This window comes from Notamacropus eugenii, chromosome 3 (genome assembly GCF_028372415.1).
Source record: "Notamacropus eugenii isolate mMacEug1 chromosome 3, mMacEug1.pri_v2, whole genome shotgun sequence".
Lineage (NCBI taxonomy): Eukaryota > Metazoa > Chordata > Mammalia > Diprotodontia > Macropodidae > Notamacropus > Notamacropus eugenii.
Genome location: NC_092874.1, coordinates 472,473,283 through 472,492,500, shown reverse-complemented (window position 1 = coordinate 472,492,500; position 19,218 = coordinate 472,473,283). Strand labels below are relative to the sequence as shown.

Genomic DNA, 19,218 nt, shown 5'->3' with positions numbered 1-19,218 from the left:
GAGACGTGGAAGGAGAATCCACAAGACTTGGCCATTGATGAGATGTTGGCAGTCCACGTGTAGGCATCGTGTCTTCCTCCAAATGATCTGTTTGTTTTACTGGAGAGGGTCTCTCACTCTCTCTCTGGTGGTGGTCGACGGCATTCTCATTTTTTTGTCCTATGGTAGAAACCCATTGCCACAGCCCAGCCCACAAAGACAGTAATCATTTACCCTTAATGTGGAGAGATTCTGGGGGCAGGAACCAGAGTCTGGGCTGTCTTTAACCCCCGTGTCCATGCTTAGAAGAACTTTGTCACAGAAAGTAACGGTGTGGTGGGGGATGAACCACACTGTGAAGATGGAGAATTGCAGAATTCTAGTGTTGGGATCATTTAGTCCCCACTCCTTATTTTACAAAAGAGGAAACAGGCTCAGATGCCCAAAGAGAAGGGTGCAGTGGAGATCCAAGAAGGAAACAGGAGCTCCCCCCGAGGCCCTGGGCTGGTGTAGAAGGAGGTCCCTTGAAGACACAACCAGGAGGAGGCTCACCCTGTCCTCTTGAAAACCTGGCCTTGCCATTGTCAGGTAGGAATTCCGAGGCAAACTTCTTTACCTGTAAGAAGGCAGAGCATCGTCCCCCTTGTTGCCACTGATTCCCATTTATCCAGCCCTGGAAGGTTTGCAGAGAGCGTTGATCCTTATAGTGCCCTGGGAGGGAGCTGCTGTTAGCCTCCGCATTTCACAGGTGAGGAAATTGGGGCAGACAGCAGTTAAGTGACTTGTTCAGGGGCACGCAGCTAGGAAAGGATTCGAGCTTGCTTCTTCCTGACTTCATGGCCAGCATTCTGCCCGCTGTACCACCTTGCTCTTCTGTGGGACTTTGCGTGGGAAGATTGGCTGCTTTGGGAACGTCCAGGAATTAACTTTGCTTTAGGAAAACCCCAGAGCCCCAGAGCTGCTGTTGTGCTGATAGTGCTCCTTAAGGTCAGTCAGTCGGTCAACAGGCATATACTTTGGGCCAGCCACCATGCTAAACTTGTAGTCTAATGGAGGAGACAAGATATAAGTAAGTAGGCATGTACAAGACACATGGAGATTCAATGAGAGGTAGTCTCCCAGGGGAAGGCACGCACAGCTGGGGAGAGGGCAGGCCAGGCCAGGGAAAGAACGGCAGGAATGGGGGATGACTGACCAGTGCAAGTACATGGAAGCAGGACCACTTTATGTAAAGGATCTCCTCGGAGCCTAAGCACTCATCAGTTAATCAGCTAGCGTGTCTTAAGTGCCTCCTCTGTGCCACGCACCGTGCTGGACTCCAAGGTGACCAAGACAAAACCCCAAATTTATTTAGGTTATTTTCTGCTCTGTAGATAAAGAAACTTGGCCGCAGGGTGGTCATGGGATCGTTGAGCAACATTGACTTTTAGTGCTTGAAAAGTCCTTAGAGGATACGGGTCCAACCTCTTCATTTTACAGATGAGAAAACTGAGGCAGACACAGGTTACGTGACTTGTCCAGGGTCACACAGCTACTGAGTGTTTGAAACTAGGTTTGAACTCAGGTCTCCTTCACTGCAGACCCAGAACTCTGTGCACTGTGCTAACTTGCTTGAAAAAAGTCCACCAGACTTCGATTTCTCAGTGTGACTGGGTTTTGGCTGAGTTGGGCACGTCATCCCTGGCCTCGTATCCCATGACTCTTTAGCCAATCAACCAATAGATCAGTAAGCAATCATTTCTTAGATGCCTCCTATAGACTAGGTACTGGGCTAGATGCTCAGGCACAAAGACAGAATGAAAGCAGCTGTACTCTTGAGGAGTTACTGTGTGGTCCTAGCACAGAAGTGATGGGCAGCCCGTCACTCACATGTGTAACAAGGCAGGGCCCAGTCAGTGAGCCATAAGATCAGAGAGCTGGTCTTTGTATTTCTTCAAATGGTAAAAACTCCCTTGTGTGAAGTAATCACAGAGCACGCAATAGGTATCAATCAGTCCAACAGTATTGGGAAAGAGCCTCTTCTGTGTATTGGCCTCTGTGCTAGGCCCTGGGATACCACGATGAAAATGACCAGCTCCTGCCCTTGTGGAGCTTGCCATCTGTGACATTAAAAACATGACACCATTTCTGGAATACTACCTGTCTGAATCTCCTCCTGCCCTTCAGTTTGGGGGAACGTGGTTACCTGTCCAGTTTCAATGGCTGTACCAAATACCAATGCAAATGGCCTAGCTCCAGGGGCTGCCTGCGCAGCGGCATGTTTTAATTGGGATGGTGTCTTTTTCATCCACTTTCCCTTTCAGTGTGGATGGTTTGGCCTCTGTCACTCAAGGTTGAATGAACACAGCAGTAAGACTCCTACAGATTTAGCCAGCCCATGGAATCTTGTCTTGCTGTCAGTTTGTTTCCTTCAGAGCTTTTTCCACTCTTTAAAAAAACCTATTTCCAGTGGTTATGGAGTTCCAGTTACTCATGATGGATTTGGATTTTCCACTCCTGTTGTGAATTCAGAAATATTTTAAGGTTGGAAAGTTATTTTTTTCTTGCTGCTATTTTATTTCCTGGTTAAACTAAAATTACGAAACCATGAAAATATATTAAAAAAGAAAACCTCATTGAGGCGACTGTTTCTTCAATCGTAATGAAAGTTAAAAACACACACAAAAAACCCAAATCTGTGAAATGAAACCCAAGAGACAAATGATTCGGGGCGAGTGAAGGGGGTGAGCTGCTCAAGCCAGCTGCCTGGGCCGCAGCAGGCTGGGACCGACCTTAGTGGACTCACAATCCATCCGTTTGGGCCGCCTGGTGCGAATGTTTGACAGCCACCCCTTACTTCTCCTAACTGCGCTCTGTCTAGAATGGATTTAGCTGTTGCTGTAACCAAATGGAACAAGACAGCATCTCGAGTTGGGAAAAAAAAGAGCCTGATGATCCCAAGAGAGCCTCAGCCACAGGAGGATTGGAACCCAAAGATCCTCAGTCTTCAAGCTGTTCATCCCCACAGCTCTTCCATAGAGTGCCAGACTGAGAACCAGAAAGAGCTGAATTCAAATCTGGCCTTGGACACTTAACTGTGTGACCCTGGGCCAGTCACTTAACCTCTGTCTACCTCAGTTTCCTCTTCTGTAAAAGAGGGATGATAGTAGCCCATACCTCACAGGGTTGTGAGTAGCAAATGAGATAACACATAGAGCACTTTGCAAACCTTATAGCGGTGTATAAATCCTATCAAAACAACTCAGCTTGTTTTGGAGTCAGAGGACCTGGGTTTGAATCTTCGCTGCCCCCTGGTGTGAGCTCATCTTCCGGGCTTATCTTTCTGGGACTGTCCCAGCTCTGGGGCCTAGCTGCTTTATAACCAGTTTCTCCTCTGGGTTCCCCAGTGTGCATCAGAGTTAGTTTTTCTTTTCCTGTCTCAAAGGCCTGTTCTCAGAAATCAGGGAGATAAGTGACAACCACAGTCAGATTCTCCCTCTTATCTTGACAGAGGAGCTTTTCTCCCTTCCCCTCCCTACAAAAAGCCTCCCACCCTGGCTGGGTCTGGGTTTACCAGGAAGGAGGCAGGCTGCCTGCTGTGAGAATACCTCCCAGCCCAGCCTGGGGAGCCGGTGGGATGGGGAGCTGGGCACATTTATTGTTTGTGGAGGAAAAGCCCTCCCTGGCAGAGTAGGGGCCTGGAGAGCACACCCTGCCTCTCCTACCACTCCACCCTGGTACTTCCTGGCCTTTTCACACCCTGTCAAAGGGATTACTTCGGGCCATGGCCTCTCCTAGCTTTCTCACACCTTCTGCTTCATCCACCCCGTCCACTCTGCAGAGTGGCACCTAGACACCCTTCTGGGTAGCTCTGACGCGCCTGCTCCGTCTCCCCTTTAGGCAGAGACGTGGGCTGACTGTGGCCTGGGGGAAGCTGATAGAGGCCAGAGCGTCTTTGCCTTGGTACCACTTTATGTCTTTCTTTGACGACTCAAAGGTTTTAAATGCTTTATTGATAGTTTTGGTGTTGATATTTTATTTCTATTATGTATAATATATATATATGTAAAATGTCTTTTATGTTAGTGTTATCATTTCCACATCTATTGTCCCCTCCCCTACCCAAAGAGCTGTGTGTGTTCATCCTTTGTTGCCGAAGAACACCACGCCATCAGAGGGACGATGGCATGACTCGCACTTGGCTTTGTGTTGAGTGAAGGAGGGCTGTGCAGGTCACCAGCCTCACTTCTCCTCCAGAGCCATCCAAATCCAGTGACCAGATATTCATCAGGATGACTGGAGATGACCCAGGATGAGGCAACTGGGGTTAAGTGACTTGGACAAGGTCACACAGCTAGTGAGTGTCAAGTGTCTGAGGTGAGATTTGAACTCAGGTCCTCCTGACTCCTGCACTGGTGCTCTATCCACTGCATCACCTAGCTGCTCCACCCAAAGAGTTAACCCTTTAATCAAAGAAATAAAATAGAGAGAAAAAAGCAATTTAGCAAAACTGAATCTGATGGCATACAGAGGGTTCTATAGCCACAGGCCCCCACCTCGGTAAAGACGGGAGGAAGGGTTAGCATTATATGCTGTATATATGTATATGTTTCTGCGTTAAATTTAAAAATACTTAAAAAATAGAGGAGGCTAATGTGTTGAGAGATCAATGTTTTTGTTTCCTTCTCAGTGGTGGGGAATGTGTCAACAGTCTAATGCCCGATTATCAAGGCCCAAAGAAGGAAGAAGGAAAGGAGAAAGTCAGATAATGATGCGAAGAGATGAAAGGGTATCTGGCATCCAGAGGGAGAGAGACTGACCACAGATGTATACATAGACACACTGAGGCTTAATGCACATGGCCGTCCATCTAGAAGCATTTATTGAGTGCTGGGGGTTAGTTAGAGGTCCCACAGAAATGAGTGATGAATGAAACCTGTGGTTTGTCCCCAGCCCCTTCATTGTGGCTCTTGTGAAATCAGGTTCTTTAGTCCTGTAAACATGAGTTAAATAAATGTTTGTTCCATTGTAGGCTCCATCCTAGGTGATGGAGATACAAGACTACACAAGATACAATCCCTACCCCCAGAGAGCTTAGAGTCTCACAGGAGGGTGAGATGCCCACGAGATGAGTGATGTGCCATCCAAGAAGGGCTGCCATTCATTCTGGGTGGCATTCGGGAGGTGTAGCGCCAGGAATGATGGAGGTGGTGGTTCCTTCGTCCTGCAAGGTAGTCAGTCAGTAACCATTTATTAGGCACTTACCATGTGCCACTCACTTCTTTGGGTGCCATTTGGGGCGCTATGTTTTGGAAAGGATGTTGTCAAACTGAAGGGAGTACAGCAGGTGGTGAGAGGGCCAGGACCACACTGTGTGAATGGAATGTAGAGAAGACCCCAGGGGCTTGCTTCAGGCATTCGAGGGGCCCTTTTGTTAGGATGATGAGACCTGTTCTGCTGTTTCCCAAAGGGAAGAGCTGGGAGCAACAGGGAGACCTTCAGAAGAGCAGCTGTAGCTTCAGAGCGACACACACACACACACACACTATCACACTCATACATGCATGCACACAGACATACACACACATGCACCTCACGCACACTCACACATATACACTATCACACACGTATACTCACAACCACACACACAAATATACACTCACACATACACACTATCACACTCATATACTCATACACACACACTCGCGCACACACTATCACACTCATGCACACATTCTCATACATGCACGCAGACATACACACACATGCACCTCACGCACACTCACACATATACACTATCACACACATGTATACTCACAACCACACACACTCAAATATACATTCACACATACACACTATCACATTCATACACATACAGTCACACAATAAACTCACACAATACACTCACACATACACACACACTTTCACACTCACTCACACATACATACTTATCCACTCACCCACAACTCACATACACACTCACACAGTCATTCACACACATACACTCATATACACACTCATATACACACTCACACATACTCACCCACTCACACTCATGTACACACATCTACACACTCTCACAAGCACTCACAATCACAAATACACTCACAAATACACACACCCACTCACATACATACACACACACACATGCCCAATCTGCCCCCAACTTGGAGGTTTCCTCAAGGGCAGAGGGTTACCTTCAGTGGTAGTGAATTCTCTGTCACTGCACAGAGAGGTTTTGGATTCAATCAGGCGGTCCCCGGCTGTGTGAGCTAGAAGAGGCCCTAGGTCATCAGAGGGTCCTAGAGTTAGGACTGCAAGGGGGAGTGCACAGTAGGTACTCTCTGGGTGTGTGTTGTCAGTAAGTTTTCTTGCAGGACCAGTGAGACTGGTCTGAGCACACACAGGGATGTCTGGCTCTCAGGCTGTCCCCCTGCTTCCACATCTTAGGTTCTAACTTAGGATTTTTGGAAGAGAAGCAGCTTGCCCAAGGAGGTGATGGGTGGCTACCCCTTGGAGGCCTTTCTGCAAGGCGTGATGACCTTTGCTGGGTTTGCTGGGGAGGTGTGAGTTGGACTAGGAGGTCACTGAGGCAGCCATAGGGGGTGCTGTGGAAAAACATCTGGGCCCAGGGTCAGGAAGGCCTGAGTTCAAATCCAGCTTCAGGCATGTGTCTGCTGTGTGACCTTGGGCAAGTCACTTAATCTCTATTTGCTTCAGTTCCCTAGACTACAGAATGGAGACGGTCCAAGTACTCACCTCCCAGGGTTATTGGCAAGGATCAGACAAGATCACATTTGTGAAGGGCACTCAGCTCAGGGCCTGGCACACAGTAGGCACTTAATAAGTGCTTGCTCCTTTCTATTCCCCTCTTTGAAGCCTCCCTGGGCCTCAGTTTCCTCATCTGTAAGCTGAGGGGGTTGAACTAGCTGGCCTCTAAGGTCCCTTCCATGCCCCTGTGACTGTTCCTTCTGGGGAAGATAGAGTGAGGCATCAGGCTGTCAAGACTGAGATTTGGGGCTCTCCCAGAGACTGTGTGACCTTGGACCAGTCTCTGCCACTCCTCTGAGACTCCTTCCTCATCTGTCACTGCAGAGATTAGAGAGAGAAACCATTAACAAGTTCAAGAGAAATGACTTGTCCAAGGTCTCATTGGTCATAAGTGACAGGGCTGTATTTGAACCCACAAACTCCGATTCAAGGAGGGAGTCGGACCACTGACCTCCAAAGCCTCCCGCAGCTCTCAGACCATGACCCTTTCAGGACCATCCTGAGCATCCAGGGAGACAAGTCCTGCATTCCAAGGCTGCCAGATGCCTGCGCTTTGGCTGGTGGCTCAGGGCCTCCAAGGAGCTGAGAGTAGCTGCCTTGCACAGCTGGCAGAGATTGACCCGCTCTGCAGCTTTCTCACTCCTTTCTTTTCCATCTAGAATATAAGAAGAAATACGGGGAGGAACACGGCTCATGCCAGGCAGGGATGGCGGGCTTCTTCACTGGCGTGAGTATTGTCATGGGGTATGGAGGGTGGCAGTGGTGTTTCGGGTCATTGCTTTCCTCTCCCAGGGGCTAAAAGAACCTCTCTGGGCCTCCGTTTCCTGATTTGTAAAATGAGGGAGTTGGACTTCATGGCCCCTAAACCTTTTTCTAGATCTAAGTCTATGAGACTCTAACCTTATGGCATCTCTGGGCCTCAGTTTTCTCATCTGTGAAAAGAGGATTTAGTGGCCTCTAGGGTCCCTTCCACCTCAAGTTGGAGCCTTTGAACCACACAGAAATGAGCCTTTGACTGTCCAGCTTGCCAAAACAGCCAGGACCGTGTGGGAATGTGTAGTGCCCATTTCCATGGTGATTTGGAAAGTCCTGAGTTGCCCTGGGGATGCTGGGCAGGCGGTCATCTAAGGGAAGACTTGGACTTCTTCTGTGTGGCCTCCTAACTGAGCCATGCAGTGGGTGGAGGGTGTGGGGAGGGAGGGGGGAATGGAAGGTTATGTACAGAATAGCTGTTTAGTCACATATGTGGAGTGGGCTGCCCAAGGAGGCGGTGGAGGGCCTTCTTCGAGCCAAGTGACTGCTTATTGGGTTTGCTGTGGAGGCAGGGGTCGCTGAGGGCCTCGGCTCTGAGATTCTAGGCTTCTACCTAGACTGAGTCAGCTCTCAGGAGGTGGGATGGGGCTGTTCTGCCTGCTCCAAGAGGGAAGAATTAGAGGCAGTCCAAGGAAATTGCAGAGGTGTATTTCAGCTCAACATAAGGGAAAAATCCTCAGTTTTTCCAATAATTGTTTAGACGAGTCTGACTCTTCGTGACTCTGTTGGGGGCAAAGATACTGGAGTGGTCCTTCTCTATCTCATTGTACAGGTGAGGAAACAACTAAAGGGGTAAAATAACTTGCCCAGGGTCATACAGCTAGTAAATGTCATGAGTCTTCCTGACTCTGTGCACTATGGCGCCCCCTAGCCACCCAGTAATTAGGAGCCCCTTGTTGGGGATGTGGTAGATATGGGCATTCTTGGTAAGGTGCATGCAAGTTAAGAAGTACTTAGTGTGTGCCAGATACTGTGTGCTGGGATACAAACACACACCTGCCCCTGCCCTTGAGACGCTTCTAGTCTAATGGAGGAAGTTGTCACAGCAATGGAACCAGGACAGTGGGGGTGGGGGAAGGGGAAAGAGCCTGGCTTGACGGAGGGGCACATTGTGGATAGTGTCTAGGAGGGGGGCCCTGAGTGCAGCCTGCAGAGGACATGGAGGACAGAGATAGCTCCGGGGTCACAGGTGGCTCAGCTGTCTTCTCTTGGGGGTCTCAGACCAAGCCATTCTTCTTGGTCAAGGCTGCTCTTTCCTGTCTTTGGTTGTATGTTTCTTCATGAACAGAGACATATGTTCTATGTCTCTGTGTTTAAAGAAAACCATCACTGCTTTTTTGGTGAGAATCAAATGAGAAGATGTTTGTAAAGGGCTTTGCAAACTTTAAGCCACTCTGGGGGCTGGAGGGCTGGACTCCAAAGGAGGATCGTGGTCCCCTAGCTTGTCCTTCAGCCCCCTGAGGCACCTTGTTCTCCCCAGGGACAGCTGGAGGTGTCAGCCATCCTTCCTACCTCCAGCCTCTATCTCCTTCCTGGTCCCCGCAGCTCCCGGGGGGCTCCCACTCAGCAGTTTCCCAGCCCTGGTGACCTTGCACCCAGGGCTGGCTCACCGGGGATGCCAGGCAGTGGTGCTGCATGGCGGTGGTGGGGCCATGTCCCCCTCCCTTTGGCCAGGGCCTGGTCTGAGGCAGCTGTTTCCTGGCTTCTGTGGGCTTGGCAGCTGCCGTGGGTTCCCAGGCACCCTCTATCCCTCCCTCCCTTTGCTCAGCCCTTTGTTCCAGAGATGCCTTTGAACTCACCTCCTGGCTCTCGGACCTCAGCTGTTTCACATAGGGCAGGAAGCAGGGCTAAATGAGGGTCAGCTGGGCAGCTCCCCAGGTGTTGCACCTTCAGCCATCCTGCTGTCCCTGCTCACCCTGGGGTGGAGTGGGCTGGCGCTAAGCTTGGGAGTCCTGGCAGCACCATCCTTCCGGACCAGCTGCCTGTGGCTGAGGCCCCTGAACCTGCTGGGCTTGGAGGCTGCTCACCCTGGGGTTATGGTCAGTCTGTGATGTGTGAGGAGAAGGGACCTCTGGGGTACTGGCTCTGAGGATCTCATGGGGGACTTGTTTGGCTCAACTTCATTCTTGTTTTAAAATTAAAATTTGTTTTTATTCATCTAAAAAGCATTTATTTTCTGCTCCTGTCCCTAGGTTGGGGTGTGTGTGTGTGTGTGGGGGGCTTCTACATTTTTCATTGTCCATCCTCTAGAATTACAGAGATTGCCTAGGTCTAGAGATCACTGATGAGTAGTCCTGACAAAGAGATGTTAACCTCAATGCACAGTTTAATTCAACAAGCATTTATTAAGTTCTTACTGTGTGTGAGGCTTTGGGCTAGCACCCCCCACCCCCAGGACAAAAATAAGATTGTCCTGCCCTCAGGGAACCCCTGTTTGGTAACTCCCAGAGCCAGTGGTGGAGGGCTGGAGAAAGGGGACGGGGTGTGTGTAGGCATGCCAGGGGGCTGGAGAGAGGGGATGGGGTGTGTGTAGGCATGCCAAGGGGCTGGAGAGAGGGGAAGGGGTATGTGTAGGCATGCCAGGGAGCTGGAGAGAGGAGATAGGGTGTGTGTAGGCATACTGGAGAGCTGGGGCAGTGTGTTGGGTCTGGGGAATGGAGGCCCAGGGAGATTATACTCGCTTCCTTTGAGTCCTAGAAAGGGGTCATTGGGAAGAAGGCACAGATTTATTCTGATCAGCCCCAGAGGGCCAAGCAGGAGCAGCCGGAGGCTTGTTGCGGTGAAAGGCTCCTCAGCAGCCCTTGGGTAATGGGTTGGGATGTTGTCAAAGGGTCTTGTTCTCCTGGAGCTGTGACCTTAAGTCCCCTTCCCTCCCTGGGCCTCAGTTTCCTCATTTGTAAGCTGAGGATGCTGTGCCGATGGCCTCTAAAGTGCGTTTGAGGACCAGATTGGTGATCCTCTGATGGTTAGGAGGGAGAAGCCCTTCCTGACAGATTCTGTGGATGTCTGGCATCCTCCAAGCTCCCTGCCCCCCAACTTTGACTGAACATCGAGGGTTTCTCCTTCCTCTACATCACTGACGCCCACTGGGTAGGATGTTCCAGCCCAATGCAGCTGGGGAGCCCTTGGGAGGAAGTCACAGGGAAAGCAAGGTGCCGGCCATTTGTCATGGGGCCTTCCTCTCCAGAGCATGGCCTCCCAGATCCTCAGGATGACAGTTTCATATGCACAGATCCCTGATTCTTGCCCTCTTGAGTGATCAGTAGTGAATCTCATCTCGTGCCCTCTCCCATTTTGCTTCTCACGCTCCCTCAGTGCTGGGCACTGCATTCAAAGCCACGTTTCCTTCCTGCTCTGGCTTCTTTTCCACTTCCTCTTAGTCTTGCTGTTCTCAGGGATGGCCTGTGTGTCCCTTCTGAGGACATGATTTCACTGGCCCGTATGCTCTGGGATGTGTCCTATTCTGGGTGACTTTGGAAGCTGGCTTCTGATGGCTTAGAGTCTGGGGCTCCAATCCTGACTCTGTCACTGATGGCCTGGGTGACCTGGGGTAAATCCCTGTGCCCCTCCAAGTCTCAGTTTCCATATCTGTAGATGAGGGAGTTAAGAGTAGTTGGTCTTGAAGCCCTGCTGGCTCTAACACTGGACTCCAAGCGCCATGTTGCCTTGTACGGAGCCTCATTTTGTATCCTGGAGTAGAGAGGGGCAGGGAAACTTCACAGGGTCCAAGAGCAGGAAGGGGCCTCAGAGGGCATTCAGTCCAACCCTCTGATTTTATAGATGGGAAAACTGAGGCCCAAAGAGGTGACAGGATTATAGATTGAGAGGTGAGAGGGGCCTTGTCTAATCCAACCTCATCTTTTAGTCTTTTTTTAAGACTTGAACCCTTTGGGATTATTTCTTTCTGAAATGAGTTTGACACTTCTCTCCCTCCTTAAACAGAGTGCCCTGAACTTCCCGGGTTTATCTGTTGGGCCAGCCTGTAATAGGGACACACACATTCAGGACCTACTGGGCTCTTTGGGATCCTTGTACTCCCTGCATCATGAGGTTGCTGGGAAGAAAGAGCTTTGTGGACAGGGGAACACTATAAGAATATTCATTGCTGGCATTGCCAAAGACCTCTGGGAGGCCCCGTTCGGTGACTCTGTGTTCTTGAAGGCTATGGCTGATCCTCCCAAGCTGGGGAAGCTTGGAGCACTGAGGGCCGGGTCAGTTAAATTAGCGAAGATGAGCCTCTGCTGTGTGCCAGTTGCTGTGATAATATTATCTCATTTGATTCTTACAACAACCTTGGGAAGTAGGTGCTACTATAATTCTCATTTTTACAGTTGAGGAAACTGAGGCAGAGGTTAAGTGATTTGCCCAGGGTCATGTAGCTAGTCGATGTCTGAGACTGGATTTGAATTCAGGTCTTACTGACTTTAGGCCTGGTGCTCTAGTCACTGTGCCACCCAGCTGCTTACTATAATTGGGTTGTTAGGAGAGATTCATCTCCAGGTCAGCTACAGAGAGAGAACATCTCCCAATTGTCGAGGTCCTCATGGTCTGCCCTGGGGGAGGCCGCAACCATGTGGGCCTCTGTGCCTGGAGAGGTCTTCTGTTTGCTTTGGAGACTATCTGCTTCCTTGCTGGCTGCCGGGATGTCCATGGTCCCTCCTAGCTGCCTTCACTTCCCTACCTCTAGCGGCCCATCTCTCCTCTCCTTAACCTGGGGTTTATCAGCATCTGTGGTTTGGAAGGCAGAGAAGCAACCTGAGAACTTGTGTAAACACAGCAGGAGCCCGTGTGCTCTCCTAAGAGTACAGTGCCCAAGCTTCCAGGGCAGATCACAACCACAGCAGAACTGTGCTGGGCTTAGGGTCAGAAGATCTGGGTTCAAATCCCACCTCTGACTCTTGCTAGCTCTGTGTCTTTGGGCAAGTTGTTTAACGTCAGTGTTGTCATCTGTCAAATGGGGATGATGTCCCTTAGAGGACTGAGGTGGTCTGTGCTTTGTCTGGGCTGCTTGTCATGCTTTCATTAGCATCAGACCATTCAGATAGAGCTGCAGAATCATCCAGTACAACCATCCCATTGTGTAAATGATGAAGCTAAGGACTACTTACTAAGTCACTGACCCAGGATTTGAACCCAGGTTCACTGCCTCCACACCCAGCATTTTTCCCACCACATCTTGCTCATTTTTGACATTTAGCTGGGTGATTCTGGAACACTTCTCATAGTCAATGGCTAAGAAATGGGGAGGGCTCTGGGCTTCTCCCATATTAAGTCCCTCGTAATTCTCCACTCTTGCCCACGTTCCCTGACCCCTCTGGTCCTCAAGCTGCCATGATGTCACTTGAAAGGACAAAGGGCAGAGCTCCATTGTCAACCCTTGGTGGTGGTGCTGGGCTCTCTCCATTCCCTCTCACCATTTCCTGGCAGACTCTGTCTTACTCCCCCTCCCTGTGTGATTCTCTTTGACAGGAGCTGGTTGTGATGGGAGCTCCAGGTTCTTTTTACTGGGCAGGGACAGTCAAGGTCCTGAACCTCACAGACAACATGTCCTTCAAGCTGAATGACGAAGCCATCATGAACCGGCGCTACACGTACCTAGGTGAGTGGCCTGGGGGTGGGTGGTGGGGGGTCATGGGGGCTGCTGGGAAAAGTGGGTCCAGAGCTTTTGAAGGTCCATTCCAGCAATTCCCGTCCTCTTTAAAACATGATGTTTCCACTAAAGTGACTTTTGGAAGAGTTACTAGGTCCCCTAGCCCATCTCTAGGATGGTTGGAGGGCAGAACCAACGCCATGAGAGTCAGTGAGGACACAGACACACAATCCACAAGGATGCTGCTGTCTTCTCTTCCTGCTTGGCCATATGGTGGGCATGGGGTGCTTTTTTATTGGCTACAATTATATTTGGAGGAGGTGTCTCACTCATTTCTTTCTCTATTCACTAAACAAGTGCTTAATCCTCATGCCTGGTGCTTTGCGAAAAGAATGGGGAACTACCAAGCTTAGACAAGACGTGGTCACTGCCTTCCTAGACCCTGCACAGTCTAGGAGAGGGGAAACCACAGAAGAGATGACTGTATTGTTCCCAAGTGCTTTAGAGAGAGGCAAAGCAGGGGCCCAATGAGGTCTGGAGAGGTTCTCACTGGCCAGGGGCAGAGGTGGCTTTTCTCCAGGTTTTGAGATGGACAGAGTTGGGGAGTGAGGACATTTCAGTACAGAGTGTGTCTAGTAGATATAGAGTGGTCGGTTGGGCTGGGGTGTAGTGAGTGTGGAGGGATGTGATATGGGCTCAGGCTGCACAGATAGGATGCCTGTGGAGGGTCGTAAATGCCAGGCAAAAGAGTTTGAACTATTGTTGGCAGGCCCTGGGCAGCTATTGAAGGTTGTTGAGGAGAGTAGTGATGTGTCTAGATCTCTGCATAAAACAGATTATTTGGGGAGTGGTCTAAAGAATAGCTTGAAAAGGGAAATATGTAGAGATGAGAAGCGTTAGAAGGTTTCCGCGGTGGTCCAGGCAGTCAGTGAGGGACCGTGTTCATTTGGGCGCAGTGGGAAGAGAGAGAAAGCTAGGTATGCGGGTGGTGCTAGGAGGGGCAGACCTCTCAGGGGGCAGGAACTCCAGGCTTAGGTCACTCGATATTTGTGGTGAAATGAAGCAAATGTTCACCTCTAAAAATAGCATGGTAGCATCCGCCCAGTTTCTGTCAGGGGTCTCTTTGGGTTTCAAATGGAACCCTTTAAGCTGGTTGGAAATAGACCAATAAGAGGTAGGAGCCGTCCTGATGGACTGACACTAAGCTGGAATTAGGGCAACTCAGCATGGACTTCCCTTATTTCCCCAAACCTTTTAATTTTCCTAAATGAGACTGGAGTCAGCAGGTGCCCCCCAGAATGATGATGTGCCAAGTGCCCGTTCATGTGGGGACACACGCATGCACACACATGTACACATGCATACATGATGCAAGCACATGCTGCAGGAATTACAGGCTTCTGTCCTTTCTGCATCTTTCAGCAGTGAATCAGAAAGCTCCCTTTAGGATAAGACCATGAGAGGTGACCCCAACCCTTCCCGGGGCTGGAGGTGGCTTTTCATGGGAGCAGGGCACTTTTCTCTGTTTTGATCAAACATTTAAAAAATATTGTTTCCTTTGGAAGCCAGTGAAGGCCAATGCTCACTGCCTGCTGGCACTGCCAGCTCTGCGGGAACTGCCTTCGGGCATCGTGGCAGTGCCCTGTCTCATGTCTTACAGGGAATGCCCCAAATTTCTTCTTAGAAGAAGGTAGGAGATGATTGAAGGGCCTCCTCTTTCCTGGTGCTATCTGCTTGGCAGTTGGAGGAAATGCATCACCTGTTTGATGCTAAGCATGAGTTGGGGAAGGAGGAACAGAAATCTTCTCTGCTGTGACCTGGACCTGGCAGTCTTGGGCAGGTCTTTTCATCCTGTGCTCCTCTGCCTTTTATCCAGCAGCAGAGTCTGGCTGTTATCTGAGGATGGCCGGAGGGCTCATCACTTGTTGGCCAAACACTTGAAGGTGAAGTTTTTGGCCAAGTGACTCACACTTTGTTAATTCAGATAAATTTAACAACAGAGGAAGGATTCCTAATGATCAACTATGTTCTTACTATCACCTTTTATATTATTATGGATAACACGTGTTCAAAAAGAGCTTAGAAAAAATCTGCCATTAGGATAAGAATGGAAAAATATGACCTCAAAGTTATAGCTGCTTCTCAGACTACTCATACTCACTACCTTCTGAATGTCCAAGTCAGTTCAACAAGCATTTATTAAACACCTACTACGTGCTAGACATTGAGCACAGAAAGACAAATACAAAAACATTCTTTGCTCTCAGAGAACTCCCACTTTACCAGGAGGAAATACCATGTATGTAAATCTCCAGTATACTGACGAAACAACACATATGCAGATCTTCACTATGCAAACGAAATAACATGTATGCAAATCTCCAGGATGCAAATCACAATGGATGCAAATACCAATCAGTCAACAAACTTTTACTAACAGCAGACTATGTGCCAGATACTGGTCAAGCCAAGATCGTAGCAAGTACAGATATTCCTTCCACATAGCGACTTCCCCACTGTGGTTTCTCTGTATTGAGGTGAGGGTCCGCATAAGAAATTAAATGCAATTTTCTGTGAATTTTGTGGAAACTGCAGATAACTCCCAAAGACCAGTAGCTGACATAGAAAAAATTTAGAAACTTAGAAAATGCAAAAAATATAGAAATATCATTATATAATATTAATATTATAAACATTAATAATTATTAAACATATTTCTACATAATGTATACAATATATAATTATACATAATATAATGAATATAATTAAATAGAGGATTAATAATGTTGATATTATGTAACATCAACATATTTCATATTTTAAGACCATAATAATTCAGTCTTCTTCCAAAGGGAGGCTCAAAAAGTTTTCTGGGGATTTTCCAGACTGACCCGTGTCCCTAAACCCCGAGATGTGCGGGATGGGATGACTGTATACTTAGAGTAAATATAAGATGCTCCTGTCCGACGGGGAAGTGCTGTAATAGCTGACCTTAGGAAATGCCTCTTGTAGCAGGTGAGGCTTGGAGGGAAGTAAGAGCTTCCAAGAGGCAGAGGTGAGCAGTCAGTTGGGCAATAAGCATTAATTAAGCACCTGCTCTGTGCCAGGCTCTGTGCTAAGTGCTGGGGATACAAAGGAAGGTAAAAGACAGTCTTTACCCTCAAGAAGCTTATAGTTTAATGGGGGAGCAGATGAGTAACAACTAGGTACATACAGGCCCTAGTGAGTATTCCAGGGCCTGGACACAGCATGTGCAAATGTGTGAAGGTGGGAGGTTGATTGGAGAATGACAGGAAAGTCTGTTTTCTTGGGATACAGAATGTGGGAGGGGACATCATGAAGATGAAGTTGGGGAAGATGGAGAGGAACCTTCAGAAGGAATTAAGACTTGTTGAACAAGGCTAATTCTTGCAGGCCAGAAACAATATCCAACCTCTCTGAAAACTCAGAGGAGGAATGAAGTGCTTAGGCCAGAGATGGGTGTTTCCCGCTTCTGCCCAGGCTATGGCCTTGTCCTTGGGCACATCTCAGGGCCTGTCTTTGTCCCAAACCTGGAACCCCTCTTTAAAAGCCTTTTGCTATGTTTCAGCTCTCCCTGTCTACCTCTCCAAGCGCGCCTCCTTGTGCTGAGATGGACTCTCCCCGTGCCCGTTCCCATGAATTCGTGGCATTTCAGTGGCTCAGTTATCTTTGATCTGAGGCTGGGGATTTAGGTTCAGAGAATGCGGGGCTGCTTTGGAAGCGTTCTGACTGATTTTACCTCCTCTCCCTTCTTTCTCAATTTTGTTCTCTCTCAGGATACGCAGTGACTGCTGGTCATTTTGTACAGCCATCCTCCACTGAAGTGGTAGGGGGAGCACCTCAGGATGAAGGCATTGGAAAGGTGAGGACCTGGGGAGCAGTAAAGAGGGGTGCAGCCAGGTGGTCTCCAATCTGGCCCTCTTCTTTTGCACAGGTGGCCCTGTGGCCTCTATGACTATGCGACCACAAGTCATAATTGAAATGGTTTCAAGGCATTCAGAGGGTGACCAACACCCCTCTTGTCCAGGGCTCCACCCAATCTATTCTGAGGACCTCCCCTAAGTACAGAATTGCAAGTCTCTGTTCGTGAAAACCGGCTGGGCTTCTGGAGCTCTGTGGGCCCTGAGAGGTCTCCCAGGGTAACATTTTTCATCTTATAGATGAGGAAACTGAGGCCTAGTGATTTGCCTAAGGTCGCATGGGTAGTAAGTAGCAGCATCAGGACTTGAACCGGGGCCTCTGACCTAAATCTAATTCTCTGTCCATTACAAAAGCTGCCTGATGTTTGTGTCTGCACATAAACCTGGGTGATGGGCAGAGGGAAGAGCATGAGATTGAGCCCCAGCTCCACCTCTGAGCATGACCCTCACCAGCATTTTACACTCCTCTGGATGGCAGGGATACGCATGCACAGAATTTGTACATACAAAGTGATTTCTGGGGTTGGTGGTAGAAGTTGGGCATACTCCCCACTGGAGAACCCCAATGGGGGGGACTCTCCAGGGGCCCCCACAGTCACTGCTATGGCCACTTGTCCATATCCCCAAACTCTCTCTAGTTTTCTGGTCCCATTCCTCTTATCTTAGGGCCAAACTTCAAACACCAGGGATCCCAGATATCATTCTGGCCTAAAAACATTCATTCTCAGCAGCAGGTAAACCAGGCCTCCCTGCCCACTCCGGCTGGGTTGGAGAGCTCGGCTATGTGCTTGGACTTTGGGGGACTCAGCTCTCTTGTCACGATCCAAACTGACTTGATTTCCATGTGTCCTTTCTTTCCCTCACAGGTTTACATTTTCAGAGCTGACCGAAGGTCAGCATCCTTAACTAAGATCTTTCAGGCATCTGGCAAAAAGGTAAGTTGAGGAGGAAGAAGTGCTTGTTGATTGCTGAATTTGAGAGGTGACGTGGGCCCGGTGGGATCACCGGTCGGAAACTGAGATGTGGAAGGGACCTCATTTTACATATGAGGAAACTGAGGCAAACATAGGTTAGATGACTTGCCTAGGACCATGCAGGACCATGCAACTGGTGCTTTCACCATACTGCATCGCTGCTGTTAGGATGCTGATGTTTAAAAAAATGCTTTTGAATAATTTTAAAAGTTAGAAAACTTTTTGGAAAGAGCCCTGACTCGAGTCAGAGGAGCTTGGTTCAAATTCTGCCTTAATTGTTTATTAGTTATTGATCTTGGACCAATCAGTTAGCCTCCCTGGGCCTCAGTTTCCTTAACTGTAAAATGGAGGGGTGGAAGGCCTCTGAATTCCCTTCTGAGTCCATGAGCTTATACGATAACATTTATCACTCACACAAGCCCTGTTATAATTTGGAGGAACTTGTATAACCTCTGGACTGATGAGGTCTCTTCATGGCCATTTTATGAAGCATGAGGTGATTCTGGTGCCTCCTCTCTGTTGCCTTGTAGCCCAGTGCTGGGGACATAGTAGGTGCTTAATAAATGTGTTTTGATTAATTGTTTGTTTTCTCCAGCTATTGTGCACTGTCTTGTTTGCACATGGTTGTTTTCACGTTTTCTCCCCCATTCTTCTGTGAGCTCTTGGTGGGAAGGTATCGCCTTGACTTTCTTTGTATCCCCAATGCTTCCACAGTGTGTGGCACATAGTAGGCACTTACTACATGCTTGCTGTCTCAATTGTTGAAGCCCTCCACGAGTCAGGAGCACTACAGAAAAGCTAGAGCCTAGATGGGACAAAAGCCAAGTCAACTGAGAGTCCTCCCAAACGCTCCTGGAGGCAGGAGCAGCCTCATCTTTTGGCTTCCCATTCTTCGTTTGCAGGAGACAGCAAGTGGGATGTACCAGGGAGGCTTGAGTGTGTATTTCTGCCCATTCCCAGGTCTCTGGGGTAATGATTGGTGGGATGGTGTGTCAGAGAAGGACCCACACCCCTCTCTTTAAGCTGAAGGAAAAGGAGAAGGCTTCTGGTTGGACAGTGTTCTAAGTGCTCCTCTTTTCCTTGGACCAGGAGCTTGGCCAGCACCTCTTGATCAGCTTTCCAGCCCTTCTTGTCTGGAGATTATTCATGGAGAACTTGAAGGGGAAGCCAC

At 48.9% G+C, this 19,218-nt stretch overlaps 1 protein-coding gene across 3 annotated transcripts in view; it reads left to right on the top strand.

Annotated features, from left to right (window-relative positions):
• The window catches only part of ITGA9 (integrin subunit alpha 9), a 406,938-nt gene that overhangs the window by 95,445 nt on the left and 292,275 nt on the right, over nucleotides 1-19,218 (top strand). For all 3 annotated transcript variants that reach the window (XM_072598903.1, XM_072598905.1, XM_072598902.1), the window contains 4 exons: nucleotides 7,389-7,456; nucleotides 13,012-13,141; nucleotides 16,930-17,015; nucleotides 17,940-18,008. In XM_072598903.1, the coding sequence (XP_072455004.1) occupies nucleotides 7,389-7,456; nucleotides 13,012-13,141; nucleotides 16,930-17,015; nucleotides 17,940-18,008 (353 nt within the window). The remainder of the gene's footprint in view (nucleotides 1-7,388; nucleotides 7,457-13,011; nucleotides 13,142-16,929; nucleotides 17,016-17,939; nucleotides 18,009-19,218) is intronic.